Source organism: Leptidea sinapis, chromosome Z (assembly GCF_905404315.1).
Source record: "Leptidea sinapis chromosome Z, ilLepSina1.1, whole genome shotgun sequence".
Taxonomy (NCBI): domain Eukaryota; kingdom Metazoa; phylum Arthropoda; class Insecta; order Lepidoptera; family Pieridae; genus Leptidea; species Leptidea sinapis.
The window spans coordinates 3689346-3714337 of NC_066312.1; the positions used below are offsets into that span (position 1 = coordinate 3689346).

At 34.2% G+C, this 24992-nt stretch overlaps 1 protein-coding gene and 1 long non-coding RNA gene across 4 annotated transcripts in view; both read right to left on the minus strand.

Annotated features, from left to right (window-relative positions):
* Positions 1–316: 316 nt before the first annotated feature.
* On the minus strand, positions 317–19122 carry LOC126978983 (prostatic acid phosphatase-like). 2 transcript variants are annotated; one of them, XM_050828122.1, is made up of 9 exons: positions 18849–19122; positions 17683–18138; positions 15879–15972; positions 13829–14027; positions 12412–12567; positions 6857–7086; positions 6306–6478; positions 5007–5095; positions 317–476 (listed from the first exon to the last, which is right to left on the minus strand). In XM_050828122.1, exons 2-9 carry the CDS (start codon positions 17992–17994, stop codon positions 473–475), a joined length of 1257 nt encoding a protein of 418 aa, XP_050684079.1. In that variant the 5' UTR covers positions 17995–18138; positions 18849–19122; the 3' UTR covers positions 317–472. The 2 variants fall into 2 exon arrangements, with proteins under 2 accessions (XP_050684079.1, XP_050684078.1); XM_050828121.1 differs by lacking the exon at positions 317–476 and having other exon boundaries at positions 4244–5095.
* Positions 19123–22982: 3860 nt separating this feature from the next.
* The window catches only part of LOC126978256 (uncharacterized), a 33588-nt gene continuing 31578 nt past the window's right edge, over positions 22983–24992 (minus strand). For both annotated transcript variants that reach the window (XR_007732560.1, XR_007732561.1), the window contains exon 3: positions 22983–23142. This is a non-coding gene — a long non-coding RNA (uncharacterized LOC126978256). The remainder of the gene's footprint in view (positions 23143–24992) is intronic.

The window sequence follows — 24992 nt, forward strand, 5'->3', positions numbered from 1 at the left end:
ACGGCAGAAATAGGCGCCGTTGTGGTACCTAGCCAGCATTCTGTACAAAGGAACCTGCCACTGTCAGATATAATATCGTTTACTTCGTCATACATAACTTGTTTTCTTTTCAATTTGAATATCAGTGAAGTATCAATCGAAAAACAATAAGTACTACCTTGTTTTTGCTTTAAGGTTAGGAAAATCATTTATGTAAATAAGGAATGGTCCAAGAACAGACCTTGTGGTAAAGTTAAACCATAATTGAAATATTTTTTTTGGTATTAATTTGAGGGCAGTAATATATTTAATTGGCAAGATGTATCAAAACTCAGTCTGATGCATGATTACTTTATTCCTTTAACATAATATTGGTATAATTATATATACATACTAGATACATATTAATTAAACACTCCGTCATATTGCAAACGTTCGTCGTGTTCTACGGCCGCCGCGCGTCTTCATTGTTTTTTGCATCCGCAGCAAGCAATTACCTGACGAAGAGAAAAAGTGTGAAAAAGCGACAATACCAACTAATTATATAAATGCGTATGTGAGTTTGTATATTTAATCATAAATAAATATACGACACTAGTTACAGATACAGAAAATAATATAGGGTAATTAATTAATCCCGCAATTATACGAGTTACCGATTGAGCATTATGTGAATTTTAGGTCGGATCTTTAGAATACCCCCTTATTCATAATAGTCTGCTAACTTAAAGCATTGCTAATTCTCATTCTGTTTTCTTCTATGGACCTAAGTCAGAATGAGAAAAAACACTCCTAAAAAGTGGCTGTTTAAAGTTAGCGGATTATTATGAATAAGGGGGTATATAGCTTATTAAAGACGACGAAAGAAAGTTACGGAACAAATGAAATAGAGAGGTGAATAAAAATAGAACACATTGGCTTTCTTTAATTTTGAAGGAAGCCTTCCTACAATAATTTCTGCTACAGCTTCAATGGTTTACCAATAAAAATAGATGATTCATCGGGAGCGGTGTGGACGCATCGAAGAATGAATTAAGCAGAATCTATTGAAATATTTAGAAGAATTTAAGACTAAAGTAATTTAGTAATAGTGGTTTATGTATGAAATTGCCGATTTGACGGACTGTCTAAATCTAGATTAATATAAAACCTTGGAGTGAGATTTCAGAGCGAAACTTTTTTCACATAACAGCTAGACATTCTAGATTTCAAAAAATATACTTTACATTGTTTGAATTTCATTTTTTTTTCTAATTAGAGTTATTTTTCAAGTTCCAATGAGGAAGTAACGTAGCAGAAAAAGCTCGCAACTTACTAAAACTTTGACTTGAAAAATCTATCCTGAAAAACGAAACTCGAAATGGATGACTCCAGGTCAAAGACAGAAGCAATGCTCGAAAGCGAAGCTTACAAATAGAAAAGTTATAATAACCGTTTAGACATCTGCTGTGAGCCACACTCAACAGATGTACAAACTCGAGAAGGATTTCTCATCGCCGCGTGCTTTCATGCTCTGTAAGTACTAGATTATTGGAAGAACTCAGTAGAACCGAACACCGACCGCATGTGTGATTGTGAGTTGTGACTTAAGTGCCGCGACACTCAAATAGTCTGTGGCGGTATCACTGCGAAACTTAAATAATATGTGGCGTTATGTTTCTATTTAAACTATTGGTAACAATGCATAATGTCAATATTCTGGTAAGTACCTACCTACAATATTGGTGGGGCCGCGAGACTATCTCCGCAAATCCTTCATCAGTGGAAATAGCACCTTATGTCATAAAATACAAAGTTTCGTAAAAAAAACTCATTAGTCACTACAACATTATATTTATGAAAACAAATCACAAGATGCGATATTATTTTTTTCTACTACATAATGGAAAAGCCCGAATCTTTACATAAATACCTAATAAAGACTTCGAAAAATATTTTAAATATTATTTAGAAAGTTTTGGTTTATAGTTACCCTTAGAATACAAATAAACTAAAAATGAAAAAAAAATTAACAAAACTGTTAATCAACAAACACAATCTTATTACCTACTCATTGCTCTACCCCTCAGAAATCGTATCTTTGATATTATTAAAAATCGTAGTTGGCGCCGGTCCTTACCCGTCGTTTCAGGTTCTACTGCTCATCAAGCGTATTTCCAAATTGTTTATGGAAGACGGCTTAGTCTTCCGATCCCTATGAAAGATGTACGCTCGGACGCGTCGAACTACTTTCCCATTGCCGTTGCCAGCACGATTTCAGTCAAGGTCGATCAGCTGGTGATCTTCTTGTATAATTCCTCTTTAAATGGGCACAAGCGGTTGAGCCTTCGAGCAGGTACACAAAGCGCTTATAGCAAAACTGCCATTATTTTCATGCTTCCAGAGAGGTTTTGCAAATGGGTTCCGGTTGCTTTTCGACTGATCTTAGTATCAAGATTGTTATCGACGTTGCATGCTCCGACCTTAAACCCATTAGTTCTGGTGATATGATGATGATGGCGGAATATCAATAATATGCTGATAATCAGCAGTATTCAATGCTATGCAGACGACAGCATAGAGTCTTACACTGGCCGTGCTAACATCTCCCGGGATAGCGTGGACGAGAACCGGAACAAACTTGTGTCTGAAATCGGCATCGATATGTCAAGGGACGTCCGTGGTCACTTAGAAGCGAAGGGCAAAATGGACTCTCAAAAGCTTGATGTACTCATCACTAAGTCGAGACAGTACTTCACTACAAGACACCGCTTGCAACTATATAAGGCGGAAATTAGGCCTCATATGGAGTAGGTACTATTCACACCTCTGGGCAAGCGCTCCTCAGTTCCCCAGCTTCTTCAGTTTGTCCGTATACAAGGAAGAGAGCGTTACTTTACGTAACGCTCTCTTCGTGGGTTCGATGTGGGTTCTCTCTACATCTCCTATCGCATTTATCACGCGAAGTGACCAGAGTTGTCCGGGTTGATACCAGCAGTCGAATTTCACCACCGGTAATTACGTTTGCGAAAATCCACCCGCATCATGTTGACATCTGGCATTCTACGACCGTATTTCGCGAGAAATTTCTTGCCTCATAAATTACCAATAGTATGATTTTTGAACTGACCTGGAAATACAGTGCAAAGCTGTGGAAGAAAGTACGATAAAACCGCTTTGTGGGGGAACGCCACCTACCTAAATATAGAGAACGCTGCCCACGGTTTTTACTCAACCTGTTAATAACGCCATCTAGTAGGTCATTGAGTGACTTGTATTGCTGATTTTGGACGTCAAGTTCAACTAAACAGTTTGCCTGCAGTGGATGTCCGTGTCAGGCTCCGATTTTTCTCGTGAAAAATTAAATACTTTTTATATTTGCACAGTGGGTTTTATAGCGATATACACTTTTAAGTTGTTAAATTATAGGTCACATAGCGTTTTATTTTAGTTTATAATTTATTTTGACAATACATACAATAAAACCATCAAAAGTAGGTACCTATTATTACAACACTATTTCTTATATTGTATTATGTGTGTAGATAGTTTTTAAATAATTCCAGTGATCGTGGTTAGGATACCAGGATAAAGTAACGAACATAGGATATTTTTATCAGTTTTTGATACGTGGGAAAACATTCATAAATCGGACGTCTTAAAATGATTTAAGTAACGTTCTACGATTCTTACACATATCGATGTATTTGTTCTTATAATAATAAGTTCGCCTGTATGTGTATCTATATACAAATACAGGCGAAGCTGTGTAAAACGTAAAAATAAATAGTTTTTTGGAAACTTTTAAAACTCCACATAATATTAAGTACCTACCTACTTATAAACTAATATTATATGGACTCTTGTACTCACACTCCATTAATTTAATTGTTTTTGAAGTTGTACTTCTTTAGGCACGTAATGAAAAATTTACGAGTGAAATCTTAAGATGCACGCTCATCACTGTAACACAAAAGAACGTTTGCGTCATTCTTTTTTTTTTAATTTCTTCGTACTTTATTAGGACAGTCAAAAGGTTCAAGCCCATAGAGCCGTATTCATTATTTAATTATTAATTATCAAAGCCATCTTTGCCAGATTTTTACAAAATTTTCTTTCTAAAAACGTAGAATAGCACGAGGAATAAATCATTTCAATGATTTTTGCTTCGTAAGGCCAAAGAAGTATAACTTTTTGCGTGCATACACAGTAAGTACACACACTTTTTTGTTCTTTTGTGGAAGTGGATGATGTACGGACATTATGTTAAAAAAAACAACAATACTTATATTCAGAAGACTTTACAATGTGAATATTGCTTATAGAATATTATTTGACAAATTTGACGATATTTAATACATATCAGAACATTTATTATTACTAGATGGCGCTTTCTTTCATTACAGAGTTAGTAATAAATGACATTTATTATAATAAATGGATCGCAAGTATAGGATATCTTTAAATCAATAAATACTAAATTTATTGACAATCACTAAAGTTGGGTAAGTATAAAAAAGTAGGCGATACAACAAACACAACTGATATGCTTCAATGTCTCACAAGTCATATGTATATATATTTTTAAAAAGTAATATGTGTAGGTATATATCTAATATTCAATAAAAAAGAATGACTGAGTGCAGCCAAAAATCACTTGAACATTATTTATTCAATAAATGTTCTCCTTAATTTACCTCTCCAATAGTCTGTAGAAGTTAAATAAACCTCGATGCAAATCCGATACGACCTAGAAACCATCAAGCATAGAGCATATTCTCGGTCGGCAAACGAATCTCTAAAAACTTTGGTATAGCAAATCTTCCTGTTATATTAAAATAGCATATTCAATATAGGAATCATTCTCCGTCGTAATCTTCCACCCATTTGAAAAGGATTTAAGAAAAACGGGCGCAAGTCTCTCTTAATAAAATAAAATTGCATTACGAATAAAAACTCATTTTCTGTAAAAAAAAAACCTTAACGTAATTACACATGCTAATAAAAATTAAGTTGTATAACACATAATCTGTTAAATTAATCAGTACATCGTTTCTCGTCTGTTTCTCCAACTGTAGTATGCGGTACCACTACAGATGATCAAGCCACAAATTGCAATGAAGTGCATCAGGTTTTTCTGAAACAAAAACATAAAAGCTATTCAAAACCATTCTTTTTTACCTACTACGATACATCGATAAGACTTATCACTACAAAGTACAACTAGGTATTTTACTGTTTATGTGAAACAAGTGAATCAAAGTCAGAATATTAAATTAATTAGTTTCATTTTATAAAACAATAAGATAAACAATTCCTCGACTCTGGCAGAGCCTGTACCCTCCAGAGTGGTTGCGATGGACTCCATGACTATAAAACAATATGGCGTCCAGTGTCAAATTACGTTTCATGGTAGGTACTTAAAGATTGAATTTTTTTTTGTTACATTTTAGTTCGAATAAAAAACGCTTTTAAAAAAAGTGTGTAACACCGTAAAGTAATAGATATTAGGTATAAAAAGATTAGTGGGTCAAATATAGTTGGCGCTGGCTTTGCCAAAAATAAGGAATACAAAAAAGTACATTTACAGATGAAACTATACCTAAAGCTACTATAGTACTACTATGTCGATACCTAATACAAATCTAACCTCACATCATCATTAGAATTCTTGGTTTATTCTGAAATCATAAAATACATTAACAGTATGCTACCATAACTATATTAAACGTTGTGTTGAGAGTTGCGATATGCATAGTTCAATCGTATTAAGATCGAAAGCAAGTCTCCTACTGAAGGCCTTACGTCTTATGCACGCATAAGCTTTTCTATCGTTGAGAAAACTTACATCACACTTTTAAAACAAAGCGGCACAGTAAAGCAATAGCGAGTATCTAAACAGCACAGCAAGTGCATGTGATGATAATTTTAATGTTTGATGATGATTTGAATATTATAGGCATTTTATATTTAAAAAATCCATACCAGTATTGAGAACGAAAGAAAAAACCGCACTGTTAAATATATTTTTCAAAGGTCGTCGTGTTAAAAACCTACAAGAGAGTCTTATGTGTTATTGGTCAGGCAATTATTTAAATTAAATCTAAGTATATACCCCATAGACAGCTGGCATTGTTACATTAGTCCTGAGAAAAGTAGTATGGTAAAGTCGCATTAAACAAAAATATTTGTTCATGGTACACACGACTTTCGTCACCAGTAATTTCGAGGCCCGAAACGTACCGGACGTGAACGTCTGGTTTTCGACTTTAACGTGAATACTTTGAGGGCCATCCAAGTAACAGGCAAGAGTGGTTTATTAAATCGCAGCCGTGTAGGTTACCTACCTTTATGTTACATTCGGACTCCCACTCGACTGCGATCAGATTATCGTACAGTTTCCGAAATTTGTGAATTTCACAAAGCGTACCACAGCCGGGTATGTACAGAACCTCTGGTTCCACGATGTCTGCCGAATTCCTATACGATACTCGAATAAGGTTTTCGGACGAAGAACAATCTGCAATTAAAAAAATATTTGTAAAATGGGCGTGTTCATCAAGACAGCTAGCTACTGTTAACAAATTGGTTACAAATTTCAGTACCTAATAAGCTAATTGAGCACCAACATTAAGGATATAAAATTACAAAAGTTTTTTTTAATTTTAAGTAATTTACCCCACAGTAAACGCCTCTATCGCACTTAGCCCAACGGGTGTATCGCTACGCTAGCCGTCCTTTTAATTTAAGCTTAAATATTTTTTAATATTAATGCAAGAGAGAATAGATTCCACGTTTTGTGATAAGTAGTTAACATTAGAATTGATGTAATCATAAATTATCAACTAAAAATAAAACTAAAAATCCGTAGAGGTATCTAGGGATTATGAACACTTACTTGAAAACAGTTCCAGAAAAATAGTGGCAGTATACTCCGGACAGTTCCCGTCAAACAGCCCAAGAGCAGTCAGGATACTTCCAATCGTAAAATCATGGCCGCTAAACATCGACAGTTTCAAGTGATTCGACGTTTTGTTAATGGCATCTTGCATATGTTCAAATATTTGTTTCATTATGGGGCCAACCAAGAGACGAGCCATTACAGGAGTTGCAGCAGAAGTTGAAAAACTGGAAAATATATGACACATTAGTACTTAGTCTTCACATGATTATTTCCTTTTTTTCATCACACTCGTGTTGCTAAGCTGTGTTTACACGTATCAAATCCTGGCTAATATATATTAAATACACTCTTGATGAGGCTCACGCACTCTTTATATTCTTATTACAACTTTTGTTTTAAATACCATTTTTTGTTCGGAAAATGTAGAGCCCGTGTGAAAAAGTTTCATCAAATTCCTTGGCCACTCCTGTTAATCAATTTAATTGAACAGCCATGGAAACGAAGGGAAAAATCATTAATGTTAGCATGAAATCAATCATTTATGAGTTTCACTTTATTGTTTGTGTAAAAATGTTTTTGTATGTGATTACTGTAAAAAATTATAAACCCATTTACCTAACAAAAAAAGGGCACCCAAAACATATCTGTACCACAATGGAAATCTTAAACTAAAGAGGTTTTTAATGCCTTCAATTAATTAGAAAAAATTGTCTTCGTATTAAAAAAGTACTGGAAAACAAAATAAAAAGTTTCAAAATTAAAAATTTTAAGTTATTTATAAATACTCGTTTCGAGCGTTTGCTTGCAGTTGGTGTTTAGATATTGTGCTATAAATAAAGTTTTTCTTTTTGTAATTTTAATGAATTGCTGTAAAATTGTTGAAATTGGTTTATCGTGACAAATATTATAGGTACCGTAATACATCAAACTAGACAATTATCACTGTTAATATGTTTATCTACCCATGCTTTAAATCCTATATTAAAGATTCTGAAACCATTACATCATCCAAACGAGTGTTGTAATGTTGTACTGAATTTCATAACAACACTCCTATGTTTATTTTTCGATCCTTTCATGCACAAACAGTTTCAACAGACAGCCACATTCTTATTGCTCGATGCGTGGTATCTGTATGAATTTCAAAAAAAGAACATTTTCGTTAACGCGCGTTCCAAACTACCAGAACGTAGCGCGCCGTAAAAAAAATAGGTTATTCGAATCCCCGCCATTTTTCTTCGATATTTTTATTGTTTTGTTTAAAAAATATTAGCGATTCATTTTAAACGCTGCAAAAGAAAATTATATTTGAGTGAATTTTAATTATTGCACTATACAAAATGTAAATTAGTACTAAAATAAATAATACTTAGTTTATTTGTATATAATCAGTAATGAATGATGTTAGGTTACTACTAGGACTGGTGTTTTAATGTTAGCAGTAAGCATACTGTTTCAGAATCTTTTAGAGTATTCATATTCTGGGTGTAGATAAAGTCTTGTATGCAACTGTTGATAATTAGGTATTAAAACACGAATGTGATACCACATTCGTGTTTTAATACCCCTTATTACACAACAGTTGCATAAATATTACGGTTTGGTGTAGTCGTTCCACTGTTCCAAGGATCTGCACTAGGTTTCAATAAACCGGTTCTTTGAAATGAAGACCAGTACCAGGAAGGAAACGACGTACTGAGCCCCAGGGCCCATCGATATATTGTGAGCCAAGCTTTAAGAAATCGGAAGCCTACCTACAATAACATCAAAAACTATCATGAAGATGTAGGATATGTTGGTTGTTAGTGTATGGACTGTCAGGAGACTTCTAGAAGACAATATACACAGTTGATGACCAGCTAGTGGTCCTAAGTTGAAAGGGCTCGTAGGCAGTGGATGTAGAGTGGTGCAAGATTTAATTATCTGATGAAGAAAATTTATTGAATAAGGCGTTACTTTGCGGAAATCCATAACTATACAAATTATTTAAGTTTTCTTTAGTGTTAATTCCGCCAATATTTGTCTTTAAAACAATTCGACACGTGTTTCGCCTCTACACGAGGCATCCTCAGGACGTGTTGTCTCGCCAAAATCTGGCACGAGACTGAATCAAATGAGCCGGAAGCCGCTCTTTTATACCCTCGTCCCATGAAATGACGCGTTGTGATTGGTCGGCTGTTGTGACGTATTACCCCCGGAAGAGACACGTAACAAAGGTGATGGGACTAAATTTGTTTGTTCATTCAACAATGTAAACATAATGTTATTATTGTGTTTTATTATTTCTAATTGCTCTAACACATTTAAGCGAAATCCTTTTTCACATGTATGCAAAATATTAAAATTATTATTGTTTCCGAGTGAGTGACCTGTATCAATTAAATGTTTCGCGAAGTTTGATTTTTCGGGATGATTATTCGTAAATGCGGCAATATGTTCCTTTAATCTAATTTCGAAATTTCGACCTGTTTGACCTATATATACCCCGTTACAAGTGTCACAACTTAGTTTATAAACGCCGGATTTTTCTGAATTATTTAATCGATCTTTGCCATTACATATTCGACTGACATTGTGATTCGTTCGGAAGGACACATTAATATTGTTCTTCCTAAATATTTTAGCTATTTTATCCGATATTGGACCAATATATGTCAAACTACCCACATATTTAGTATTTGATTGTGGTGGGACGGGATAAAGTTCTGAATTAATTAAACGTTTTTGTTTATTTTTAATTAATTTGTTCACTAACTGTTTTGTATAGCCGTTGGAAACCGCGATTTGGTATATTGTATTAAGTTCTTTCGCGAAGCTGTCACGGGACAGTGGGACTGACATTAATCTGTGAACATAGCAGCGGAAGGCCGCTAGTTTATGTTGTACGGGGTGGCAAGATGACGCGGGAATAGCAATATCTGTATATGACGGCTTTCTATAGATTTTGAATTCTAATTTATTATTTACTCTTGTTAATGTTAAATCCAAAAAATTTAGAGATTGGTTTGATTCGAATTCCAATTTAAACTTTATTTTTGGGTGGATCTTATTAATTTTATTAATGAATAGATTGATTTGACGTTCGGTGCCTGTCCAGCAAATTATTATGTCGTCAACGTATCGGTAATAAAACAGGATATGTGGGTCTCTCACCACGTAATTACACTCAAAATTATCCATAAATATTTCAGCCATAATTGGACTTAATGGTGATCCCATTGCTAATCCTTCCTTTTGGCGATAGAATTGATTTCTGAATTTAAAATAATTTTGTTTCATACATAACCTAGTAAGATTGATGATGTCATCCTTTTCACCGGGATGTATCCTCTGTTTTTCAAAGAGATCATCAAGGATAATTAAAGTTTGTTCATATGGAACATTGGTAAATAAACTATCTACATCGAGAGACAATAATTTGGCATTTGGTGGAAGGTTGGTATTTTTTACTTTATTTATCAAATCTAGACTATTTTTCAAACTATACTGAGGATTGAATAATGATTTGTTTTTTATTATTACGTTAAGTTTTTTGGCAAGGTCGTACGTCGGGGCACCGATATAAGAAACTACTGGACGGACAGGATTATTTTCTTTGTGAATTTTAGGTAAACCGTATAAGATGGGAGGTCGCGGATTCATGGGAACTACGTATTTTAATTTACTTGGAGAAATAAATGACGAATTTTTAATGGACTCTTTTAATTCTGAAGTAAAGTTTTTAGTGGGGTCCGAGTTCAGACGTTCAAAATCGTCGGTTTGTATTATATCATTTACTTTCTGTTCATAATCGTTTTTATTGAGAATAACAATGCAATTACCTTTATCGGCTTTTGAAATGACTAAATTTTCTTGATTTAATTTATTTTGTAAAGAATTAAAAACATGTTTATCTGAAGTGTTTTGGTTATATGTGGTACACGATGGTTTTTTCAAAAGGGTCGAAATTTGATATCTGACGGCCATATCTTGTTGACTTCTAACACACGCCACTTCTGAATCTACTGCCAATGTATCAAGGGTTTTTTGGTTAAGACCCGGTCTGATATTGTATTTAAGGCCTTTTTGTAGTAATGAAATTTCAGGGGGAGAAAGTTGTGTTGTTGATAGATTTTTGACGCGCGTATAGAATTGGTGGACCGTGTTTTGTGCATCATCGTGATAGGAGTTATTGTTTTGACTATCCCGTAATAGCTGTGTCAATTTTCTAGGCTGTATTTGATATTTTTCTTGTACTAGTCTATTGGCTAATTCCCGCGCTTTATTGTCTAAAATGTCAAACTCGATATTATGTAATTTGAATGTCAATTCGCAATATAACACTCTCAAGTGAAGCTTGAGATTGTCTCTAACTGAAAACCAATATCGGCACTCTTCGTTTAACCATATTTGTTTACATTTATTTACGGCTATAGTACTTGCGCGTGAATGTGTTTTAGATCGAATGTTGATGTAATTAGGGATGACTTTTAGATGTTTACACTGTTGATTGAACCAAACGTTTTGGGCTGCCAGACGCTGAAGCTTGGTCAACTTGATGTATAATTTCGCCTGTTCAGCTATACCTGCCGATTTAAGAAAATTTGCCTTATAAAAAGGATGCCTCGTGTAGAGGCGAAACACGTGTCGAATTGTTTTAAAGACAAATATTGGCGGAATTAACACTAAAGAAAACTTAAATAATTTGTATTATCTGATGAAGCCAAAATGTCGTTATTTAGTGAGGACCGACGTCGTAAAGTGATAATAAGACCAGGAGAGTGTTATGAAGAGGTACGGGGGTTCTGTTATGTTTTGGGCTGGCATAACTTCTGAACATTGTACAGCCCTACATTATGGAATTCCTAATTCCTCATGTACGTAGCTGTTAAAGGAAGTGCTACCGTGCCATGCCCACAGTGCTCGACCACACCGAGCGGTCGACGTAGAATTCTCCCAGAACTTAAAAATCCTCGTCAAAGCGTGTCACGTAGAGTTGCAGCATTATTTCAGCCAGTGGAGGCCACACTCGATATAATTTTTTATTTTATTGTTTGTAGCTTTCAGTAAATAAAGGAGAAAGTCAATTTAAGTTACCTTATTTTTTGTCAAAACGAGTGATTTCCTAAAAATCAAAATAAAACAAATTAAGATCGACTTAATTACCAAATAGAAGTGTTTTTACATCAGTAAATAATATTTATTTATTTTGCATCAAATCCCTTTTACCACTGTTAATCCTAAAAGTACCTACTCGAATAAATCAAGTGCCCGTTTTCTTTGGAAAAAAATCTCATTTATTATATTAAAAAAAAAAAAAAAAAAAAACAATTTAATCACAATGACAGCTCCACCAGTCAGCTCAAAGAGCACTTCAAGAGTTAAAGCATGGACCATCGCCATCGGTATACACAAGATGCCCCAGAACAGAAAGTGAGTCTTCTTGAGTCTATTCGAGCAGACTTAATACAAATAATCAACAAAACGAAGGGTAAGCTTAATCTCATTCAATACCCACCATATAAAGTGTGTAGCACGCCTAAAGCTTTCATTTCAAAAATTTAGATTACCTGTGACAAGATGGTTCCCTCAACTTATCCGGGAACACAGAATGAGTCCAGTTAGGCAATGTGAAATTATATAATTGCTCTATTGTCAATACACTGTTAATAGACTGCATGTCGTCAAAATTCTGAATTTTTTTACCAGTATGGGCGGTCATATACCTGAAAAAATCAAGTTTTAATTAGTTACCAGCTAGACCTACTCCAGTTAGACTGAGGAGTGCAAAAGTCTATCAATAAGAAATTTCATACGTTAATTACACCACATGTTATAATAGTAAGTCACCAAACAATCTATTATGAGTATTAAAATACTCGTATACCCACTATAAACTGTCTGTATTATGTACAGTGGGAGGATTCTTTGCAAGATGATAGGTGAGTGGGTACGACTACAGCGCATTTTTCTGCCTTGTAGCAGTAATGTGTAACCAATATTGTTTCGGTTTAAGCATGTCATACCTCAATATCTACAAAACTTGGTTTCTTAGAGTCGATTACAAAATAACGCAATGAAAGTATTCCAACGCAAACACACACACCACACCACAGTGCACAATGAAGGGCTTAAAGAAAACTTTGAACCGAATAGAATATTTATATATAATTTGAAATATCCAATAAAACACTTGGAAGTTGCTTCCCAAAAATGAACTTTGGAGTCAAAAATCTCTGAATTTTCAGCTATAACAACAATGTTTTTTTTTAAGAATTTAATAGAATTAGTACTTCTCTAAAACTTAAACCACACAATTATTCTTATCAATTATATATAAATTTAGAATAAAGAAAAGAAAACCAGTAAAATTTATGCCCATTTGCAGCTTAGCCACATGATCAACACAAATATTGTTGCGTTGGTTGTAGCGTTTACAATCAGTCAGTCGGCGCCTTAAAGGGCGCTACTTAAAGGGCTAATACTTAACAGCTAATGTTCCGTGATGAGATCAAGCGCTTAGATTTTTGTTCATTTTTTTCACTAATTCTGCAACAATTAGTATGCCAATACAATGGGCAGGGCGTATCACTCTCTCATACTAATAATACAAAAGTACACACCATTCCTTTATTAATTAATGTAAAAGAATACAAAAGAGTGTACCCAAAATGAAAGAGTGTACAAAAGGGTCACCCGATGTTAAGTGATCACCGCCGATCACTCTCCCCTGGAACATCCGACGAATCACAGGAGTGTTGCCGGTCTTTTTAGGAAGGTGTAAGCGATTTTTGAAGGTGACATGTTATAAATTTGTTGAACTTACACATAGTACAAGAAGTACCTAGGTGTGGGTTGTGCAGCTTTTTTACTTTATGTTTTATTACGTGAAATATTAAGCGCACATTTACCCAAAACTCAATTGCAACAACCTATAGATATACAAATAAATATGTATATAACCTTTTATATTTTGAAGTAACTTACTTCATTAAATGTTGATATTTTTGTAGTTGGTGTTGGAACGTATTAGAATTTACGTAGACAGTTCGCGCCTTCGTATATGCGAGACAGACCTTTTTCATTGCTAACACTTCATCATCCTCCTCCGGCTTAGTATGTACAGGTATTGGTTGCCATAACAAGTCTTTATTCCATATAGATTTGTCTGATGGAGGATAGAAACCTGTTGTGAACAGAATAAAATTCTGTATAAATACATATTATTTGAAGTACTGAATAATAGATACCATTAGTATCTTTATATATTGGAGAAGGCAAACCTGGCATATAACTCAACTGGTGAAAGGTGAGTGCAGTTTCAGTCTTTGTAAAAAAAAGTTCTCCGCCGCGTCTGTCTGTCTGTTCGCGATAAACTCAAAAACTAATGCACCGATTGACATGCTGTTTTCACCAATGGATAGCGTTATTCTCGAGGAAGGTTATATAATTTTTGTTTAGTTTTTACATTGTTCCCGAATACTAAGGTACATAATTTTTTATGGGTCAGCTAGTAATTGATAATATGGTGAAAAAGCCTTTCTACATGCAACCATTGAATACACTCTACAGACCACCCAATTGGTCACTGTGAGAAGTCTGAGGAATGCCTATGGATCGTAGTAGAAGTCTTGGTGCTGATGATAATGACAAAGCCTTTTATTCAGAGAGTACATAACAAAAACTAACAAATAATCTTCTGCCGCAACCTAGCAGCCAATTTGACAAAGGGCTCCACCAACTGTGACCAGTTTCCTCTATTAGCCAATCTAGCCAATGTACTTCCTACTGCAGCCTTCACTTCAAACTTTCTTCCCTTCGAGCAAATGAGTGTAATTAAAATAGACTTTTACGTTTTGGTGGCGAAACTCATCTATATTTATTTTGTTTGAAAATGCAAATACTCTCTATGGCAGGTACAATTTCATAAATACCAAGGTACCAAGTCAAAGAAACTTTCAAATGACTTTCTTCAACAATAAAAGAAATATAAAATATCAAAACATTTGAAATTGTCAAACATACTTATAATACAATTACCAAATTAGAAATACATCTATGAAGATCTGTTTCAAGTATGATATATTTTAAGTGTCTAATTTAGAACAAAATCAACCTAGTGTACATATTATGTATAACAAACTTGGTACCTGTATTGATTAAATTTTTCTAGTTTAGTTGCCAATCAAGTAAAGTTACAAGTAATCAGTTTCTGTTAAAATTTATTCACAACAGAAAATATAAGTATCAGAAATACATTACTGCAACAGCAATCCCACGAATACATTTTGCAATGCATACAAAATTGCTTACACTGAACAAATGGTAAAATGATATGATGTTATTAATTACAATGTTAACCTACTGCTGGCATAGTGAAATATGAATATGTGGATTGTTCTAGAATATTCAGCAACCTAGATTTAATAACAAAATATACCTACATAATATTTAGTTTTAAAATATGTATAATTGTGAGGTCTGGTAGAGAATTCCAATATATAAACCAGTGGGAGCCTCCTTTGCACAGGAAGACGGCAGATTATGGGTATCACAACGGCGCCTTTCTGCCGTGAAGCAGTAGCGTGTAAACATTATTGTGTTTCGGTCTAAAGGGCGCCGTAGCTAGTGAAATTACTGGGCAAATGAGACTTAACATTGTATGACTCAAGGTGACAAGCGCAATTGTAGTGCCACTCAGAATTTTTGGGTTTTTCAAGAATCCTGAGTGGCATTGAATTGGGCATAGCCTATCAATTACCATCAACTGAGTGTCCTACTTGTCACATCCTTTATTTTCGTAAAAATAAAATAAATAGCTCAACAATGAATTTCTGGATACTTTCATAAAGCCTATAGTTTTTCTAAGTGAAACTTTTCAATGAGTTTTTCTGAATTAACTACTAGCAGATATTTTATCTCACAATGCTCTCTGGTTCTTATCATTTTGAATGAAAAACCTAATTAAGATGAGACCTATAAAGAAACACAATTAATTAAATTTATTATGGATCATCAACAAACTTTCATTACTCACCAGCTAAATTGGCTTGTGCTGACATTAAGGTTCGGTCTACATTTGTAGATCTAACATAGACTTCATCTGGGTTGAAATCCTTAGAGATGAAGTTCTGCAAATAACAAATACTATCAAATATTTAACAAAATGTTAATATTTTAATGATCACTGCAGCCTATTTTCTTTCGCATTTAATTTAGGAAACTCTTTTCCTAAAGAAAATAAATAAATATTATTGCAGATTGTGGTTGACATATACACAAGAACTATCGCATACAGCTAGCCGTCTCTCTCTTCTATGTAAGAAGAGAGAGACGGCTCGAAAATGGCTACTGGAACTGGTGCCGGCATCTTCTCACAGGAACTGAACATACACACTTCCATACCCTTGGGCACACACAGTTCCATCTTCCAATGTGAGTGCGTAGCCATCAAGGAAGCTGCCAGCGCAATATTAAGAAGAAAAGTACATGGCCACAGAATCAGAATTCTTTCTGACAGTATGGCGGTACTCACAGCGCTGAAGGTACCTACAACTCGAGTGTCACCAAACCCTGGAACAAGTTGCCTCTTATAACTGGGTAACTCTGCAATGGATCAAGGGACATAGCAGTTCGTTGGGAAATGATGCAGCGGATGAGCTTCCAAGGCGGGCATCGGCAAATCTAGTGACTGGTCCATTGCCACTTCTGCCACTGCCCTTCAGCCAAATGCGCTCATGGATACGCTCTTACCAACGACCTACACAACACCCGATGGATGAATGTCTCAAGCTGTAGACAGTCGAAAGAGGCGATACCTGCACTGTCGCCCAAACTGACACGTAGACTTATCAGCCTCAACAGACATGACATCCATATAATGGTGGGCACATTAACGGGTCACACATCACTTAACAAACACCATCTCACAAACAGCGTAACGGACAGTCCAAAGTGCAGAGGCTGTCTGGGCGAGGACGAAACGGTCGCTCACGTAATCCTGGAATGTGCGGGGGTGGCCAACCAATGGGCAAAAAGCTTTACCAATACGAGGTCGCTTCAGGAATATTCTGAACTTCTGGAAGGATCTGGGCTGGTTGGAGTAACTGGCCATTACTGCACGCAAAATGGGCCCATGCTAGTGGTTTAATTGCGGAAACAGGAGCCCCTATACCATACCATGTGTCTGGGTGGATATTGTAGATGAAAATGTGAGGAATATGATGTAAAGTACAGATTTCAGGCTTCAGGAGTGCATTGCTAGCTAGCAAGAGAGGAGATCATACTTATTTGTTATAACAAACAAATAAAAGAAGGAAGAAAAGTAACAAAAACAATAGTTTTCTTTTTCTGTGATATTCTTTTTTTCATGTTTTCCATTCAAAATTACCAATTTAACTATGAAATTAAATAAAGCAATTCATGATCATTATTTTAACATTTGTTAGCCTAAATTATAAGCTGTACTGTTTTCATGGTACAGTTCATTGTTTCAACACTAGATAAATTATTGCTTATTACTAATTCTAGGAAACTCCATAAGTGCTATGTAACAGCATAAAAGAAAAATGTGTACACTTTTTTTTAAGTCCCAGCCGCCATTGAGATGCTATCTATAAATATAAATTTAAACATAGAATAGTTGAGAATTAAATGAGTTCCAAAAATACTGGGAATCTTTAGCAGTTTCTTATCTCTCAGAGTGCCATTTGTCTAAAGCAGTATCAATGCTTTACACAAATGGCACTTACATTAATTTAAAAGACAACATTTTCTAAAAAGAAATGCCTATTTTTGCATATGTATGTATAGTTAGTAATAAAAATATAGTTGTTACTCACTTGATATCGTAACCTTAAAAAGCGGCCAAGTTGATAGTGTTGATTTTTACCTATATTTGTAAGCTCCCCAAATTTTACAGGCCACAGAGATTGATCTTTCCATGGATCTGTAGGGTATGGATCTACTGGAGTCCTGTCACCATGCCGATAAATAATAGCAGCATATTTAAGTGTCAACTGAGGTTTACCTTCAAGTACTTGCTTTTTATTGCTTATCTCGCTTTCTATGTTTTTTCCAAATATTGCTCCACTTTTCAGTGATGCAACATAGACTATTGTAATAAGTGCGAACATAGGCATGTGTAAAGTCATAGTTGATAGTTATTTAAAAGGTAAACTTTTAAGAAACAAATAATTGTGGAAATTTAATTTGACTTTTAATTTATTTATGTGGCGGAAGTTATATAAGTACACTTGATGAAAAAATAGTACTCAGCTAGTCCAGTCCAATATCCTCTGCAACAATAATTATAGCATTACCTACTAAGAAAAGTTTACTAATTATTTTTGTAAATACTATAGCGTAATATGTGAGCCATTCCTTCACACATGATTGTTGCACAATAAAACAGTAATCTTCTGTATTTGTTCTTTTATTCATTGTTCTAAATTATATTTATATCTTAAAAAATATATTAAATATTAGGCTGAAGGAAGACGGTTTTTTTATCATTTATTATTACAGATTATTTTATTACATGATTATTGGTATGACAGTAGATACTGAAATAAAATAATATCAAGAAAAACTTTTCCTATAAGTATATTTAAATGTCTGTCGGATACATCAGTCACTAAATAGGTTTACGTGTGACATAATATATTATAATAATATGTATGTTATATTTTAGTTCCCCATGAGAGTACTGATGTGATATTGTCTTATTTTAAGTATTTTTCATTTATAAATTATTTATTATCACAATTTATTTGACCTAGTATGATATAAACTTAGAATAGAGTGTAGCTTATATGCTGATAATGATACATTCAGAGAATATAATATTATATTTTTATATAATATAGTATAGCGTTAATTTTATTAACTATAAAGGAATTTTGATTAATTCTGTTATTGATCCAAAGCGCTCAAAATTATTTAGCAGTTTTAATTTTACATAAGCATTCTAGAGATAAATATTCAAAAAAATTAAGACATTATGTACCTGAAGGAAACCAATTTCAAATGGCTTCTATCCAAAGGCACTGGCAGCAGGCAGCTCAGTTTATATAGAGACCTGCTACGAATAATGTTTGTAGTTGTCGGCCAGCATCCAGGCGCAGACTGCCGGTCAGGTCTCCTAAACAATATATATAATCTAACGAGGGGTCACCCCTGTATACGCGCCGGCGTAATGTAAACTAAAATTTTTATCAATATCAATATCCCGCGGCGTCTGCGATAACCCAAAATTTGTCACTCCCCTTCAACAGTCAACTTCAGACTTCAGTACCTACCTACCTATACAAAGAGGATGGAAATACTACGAATATGAATAGGCATACAATATTTTTTTGGAATTTTATGACTTGGTAACTAAAACCTGTAGGTCTAGTTAATAATTATTATTTTTTTTATGCTTTTCATTTCCATCAATTTCATATTATATTGTATTGAATTTATTTTATATTGTTAGAATTGCATTTTTAATAAGTATATTATTAATATATTTGTCATTGGCAATATAAAATTATAAGTGCTGCTATACAAAACAATGCCATCAGAAAATTGTAAAATATTTACATCACAATTATTAACATATTTCGCCTTATACGAGTATATAAAAATTCAAACATTTTTATTTAAATTAAGATTGAAAATCATTTATTGAACGTCAAAAACCACCCATGCCGGGCATGGCATGCACGGGCGTAAGAAACTCAGTGGGATTTTTTTCCTAATTTAGTTACAATATATTATAGTATCGTACAATAAAATTTATAAATAAACAGCCTGATAGCGTTCTCTCCCTCCAGTCTAACCTTTACCACACAAACGTTCTTTAACAGTTATTTTGAATTTGGTAATGCCTTTGATTTGTAGTTTTTCATGGATAATTTTGTAAAAGTACCCCACCCAATAACTTTTGAAATAAGCAAGTTCCCCAGGGCACTAGATTTTTCAGATACACCAAAATGAGTATGCAGCACAAAGATAATATTATTATCGGTTGCACATTGCACTGCCCCACAACAATAAATTATTGAACATACTTTGAAAAAACAACTAAAGTGAACTAGTCGTGCCGTATTTATGTCAGTTAATTCTCTAATTTTTGTAACCAGAACAGTTATTTGCAGAGCTAAGTTATTTGCCAATCCTTCAACAAGTGGAATCAAGAGTGATGCCAAGAAATGTCAGATAGAGCATTGTTTACTTCGCCATATTAAACTTGGTTTCTTTCACTTTGAATATGAGTGATGTGTCATTCGCAAATAGTTCTACTACCTTATGTTTTTTTCTACTAGGTAAGGTAGATCATTTATGTAAATTAGGAGATCAGAGGATACTGAGAGGAGTCCCAGGAAATCTCCAGCCGGCTGCCATTTACGTTGACTTTCTGAATTTTATTATTTAAATATTATGAGATCAGACGATCGAGCGCAGATCCTTTTAGTGACATAGATTCCTGACCAGCCCTAGATAAATCACACAGAATACCAGGTGCATTCTGTTATTTCTCCCAGGACTCAAAGATATTCTTGATTAGCTCAACACCTGCATCTGTAGTCGAGTTAGCCCTGGTAAAGCCAAATTGTTTTATATGAAGTAACATACAAATTATTTGAGTTTTCTTTAGTTTATTCCGCCAATTTATTATAATACATAATAATACATATTCGGAATTAACACTAAAGAAAACTCAAATCATTTGTTTAATTATGGATTTCCGCAAAGTAACGCCTACTTCAATAAATGAAGTAACATATAAAGAGTTAGAGTAAGTATTTGGCAAGCATTTGGCTTAAATATTTTTTTTAAAAGGGTTGGCAGTACCGAAACAGGATAGTAGTTATTCGGGTCAGAAGTGTGTCCCGATTTAAATCATCATCATTTGTAATTTTACTATATTAATTCAGAAAGTCATGAAACATGCTCAATAAAACTATATTTACAGACAAGGACGTCGCCAGAATGAAAATGGCGGCGATTTTAAAAACGGATGTCAAAATCTTAAAGTTATTCTGAATATTTCAATACTTTCTGCAATATACATTAAACTCTGTGAATTTATTTACGTTTTGTCATGCGATGCGGAATTTATTAATAGGTAAGGAAGTCAATTGCTCGCACTTTGATCGCATTGCGGCTAGCTACATTTGATCTCGATGGACTTGCCCCCCTTTGACGCCCTTGTTTACAGATAATATGCCCAAATTAAAATAGTTGAAATATCAGCGATTTTTTGAAGTGAAACTTCTTTAGAATGGTTGTGATGTCAAGCCGGATGCAACGGAAAAAACGACAGGTAAGAGACACAAATACAAATATGTGTAGGATGAGCCCGGCAAAGAATGACACAGAAATATGCATACTATTGAAGTGAAAACTTCTTTATCATCGTTGTGATTTGAAAGTTGATGAAACGAAAAAGCGACAGTAAAAAGAGCAGTCACATACATCAATTCATAATATTTAACATGGGAGATAATGAATAGGAAGCATAATACAATGTTTTGGTACCAGGCGACCATAGTTAAAGAAGAGATTGTCTTAAGTATGGCGCGAGTATACCTTAATATATTCTGACTCCAAGCGCACAACGTATTACTACATAGACACCAGAACATATTATTATATATATTAGTGGTGGTAGGAAAGTCTTTCATAGCGGTTCATCCTAGCAACACGTACCAGGAATTCATATGCAGCTTAGAGGTTCATGCACCATGCAGGTTTCACTTCTGACATGTGTACTTTGTACATACGCAATGTTTTTTTTCTAGAGGTCTGCAAATTTTTTAATTAATTTGAAATTTTGTTTGTTTACATTCTGTAACATTTTCCACAAGAAGCGACTAACCTACACAGGTGGTGTAGATCTATTATTAGGTGGACTATAGACTTGCATCCCGTGCCACTAATTTAAAAACAAGGCAATATTACTTGTGATAGAAACTGGAATGTCAGACAAAAAATCTCAAAAGCCTAAGTCAAAAGCAGAAGCTGAACGTAGTGGTTAAATTCTCTTTGGCAGAAGCCACTACCTACTCAGAATGGATTTTTAATTTTTTAGTATTCTTTATTATTATTCGGAATTGAGCCTGTATTTCGCTCCTCCAGATTTTCAGTTATAACTTTTCAAGTCATTTTTTTTTATTTGATGGATTAGTAGATATATTAGTTATTTATCTAATATGCATTGACTTTGAAATAGAACATAATTACTTTTTAAATTAATTTAGAGTAATTTTTCACATAGATACGCGTAATGACGATCTCTTAGATTAAGGATTGGTCTCCCCTGCGCTACAACCAGATAGCATACTACCTAAAGTGTTCGCTATTGTTTCTTGTATTCGGCGAATTAGATGATGTTAAGGCAAGCATGCAAATAAAGGAAAATACAACCATCCACACATTGCAGTCAAATAACAAACTCAGAAACATTTGGGAACCCCCAAAATTTCGAATAACATATTATTATATATATTAGTGGTTTAGATTCAAATTCCAGGAATTTTAGCACTGTTTCTGTGTCCCAATTCATGTTCAATAGATGTTCCAGTTCTCGCTCACAACACAGGCACAAAAATACTGCACATCCGTACAGCTCCACGGCGTGAATATAGCCATTGTGGGGATGGTTTATTTGGCCTATGTTAAATGCGCCATTTATTTGCTATGATACCAAATGCACATTCCACGTATCTACAAGCTCTGCTAAAGCGATAATTATTAACCCTTTGTTTCACATTGAGATTTTGTCCGCCGTATGGGCGCATAACGTGCTTTCTTAAACCAAAAGCTTTATCTCCGTTGAGTACATATGGTATTGGTTGGTCGATATTATGATCATTTCCATGTGCTTGAGGACCAGGCAATGGTAATTCATTTCTCATAAAAAACTTATACAGTGTCGACTTTCTATGAATAGTAGAATCACTTTCCTATCGATATGCACCACGTCGACGAAAACAAACTAATAATTGACTTAAAAACCGCCAGCAAAACAATTGAAAAATAATTTTTGTAATTATAAAACGGTGAGCCACTTTTGTCCGGTTTAATTAAACGTATAGGTTTCCCATCTATTACCCCGAAGCAATAAGGAAATTTGGAAAGATCAAACCTAATGCAATATTTTGTTATTTTCTACTGTGTTCTCTTCAATATACTGTGGTCGAAGATATTTCCATACAGCTTGACAAACTGACGAAGTAGTTCTAGAAATTGTTGCTCTTCCACGTTTAAATTTCAAATGCAAGTCCTTTATCGAATTTCCACTGCCCAAGTACCTGAAATAGAAAAACAAAAATTAAATAGGGTGGCCCATTTAGTTTGGTCAGTGTGGACAAGTCTAAAACTAAAGAAGATCTTTTATTAGGAACCATGGATAAAAACACATTTTTTTCTTTGCTTCGTTGTCTTTTTACATAATTTGCAACTGTCGATTGATTTACATTATTTGGACAACTTTCTGGATTTCCGCCCAATCCTTCATCAATACAATTTTCAAGCAGACTTGTATGTTATAGCTAGTGAGATCTGGCAACGTCTCAGTAGGTGCGTCATAGTTTGCAAAGCATAATGAAACGCCTGATCATATTTTCGAGCAAAATTATTTCGTGGAAATTTTAAGACTTCATAAAATTTTAACAGGCGTAAATCTTTATATGCTCGAAATCCTTGTTATTGATTAATAACTCGAATAAATGTACATACACAATAAAATTACAAGCAAATGTGTCGCAACCAAATGTGTAACATTTAAACAAATGTGTCATGCCGAGAAAACAATTCTTTAACTGTAAAGAAAACTGTTCAAAATTGTTCTGGATTGTTAACTATAACCAACAGCAAGCATTGGCAAGTTACAAATAATACTTAAGGGTATGTGTAACAGGGTAAATTAGTGTTCATAACCTCCAAATGCTATTTATTTTTACTAAAAAACTTGTCTGAAAACACCTTATTTTCGTGTTTTTTTCTTACTCTTCGCCTTAATGGCAGTAAATAAGTATTAGTACAAAAGAATATGCAATAACACATTTATTATAGTACACCTAAATGTGATAGAAACTTAACAAACTTCACTTGTAATCATCCAATCGGAGTTTTTGAGTAAGCAATTTAAATCTTAAACACGCTCGTCACCTTGAGACATATGATTTAAAGTCTGAATTGCCCATTAACTTCAGTAGATACGGGGCGCCGAAGGGCGCTTCGGACCGAAATTTAGTAATGCTTACACATTACTGCTTCACGGAAGAAATAGGCATCGTCGAGAGTCCCACTGGTTAAAATATAAATGATACGCCTATTAATGTATAAATGTGTATAAATTATAAGTTATGTTAAAATGCAAAGTATAAAATTTATTACAATCACTACATATGAATGAATAAAGCTTAAGTATGTAAGTAATTAAGAAAGTGCTGTTTTAGCCGAAACATATACGTGTGGGAACGATTTATTCTGCTGCGTCGATTATTGTTGATTTAGACACGCACAGGCAGGTGAATTGCAGCGTTGCACCTCGATTTACCACAGTTTGAGATATTGATGACAACTAAAATTAAGTTTTTTGTAAATACTTATTACTAAGTTGTTTGATACATTCAATTGTGCGCTGTTTTAGCGATTTCTTGGAATGGATTCCGTTAATTTAATTCTGATTAGAGAGAAGAAGGATAGAAGTATATTTTGCTGTCACTGTTAGTTAGGAAGGAGAATGTATTTTTTGTTTAAAGCTAGTGAGTAAGCACTTGAGTATATTCCTATAATTAACGGTAAAACAGGTAAAGTTATTTCTTACAAATTTTTATTTTATGTTAACATCTGGAAAGGTCTCGAAACGTCGGGTTAACTAAAATAATAAGAAAAATATAACTCCTACGCATGTGTAACACTCGCGTTAATCAATGAATATAATAACTTACCTATATTATTTAGGGTCATAGAAAAGCTTAACTAATTAATTCCGTCGTGGCAAAGAACTATCGTTCGCATTTGACATATCTGGATAGGAATTGGTGTGAATTTTTATTTTCATATTGGCATACGGTAGACAGCGCAGCTATCTCATTTTGGCATAGGCATCAATTTGACCTGTTAGTTGGATGCCGGGTTCGTGTAATAAGCAAAG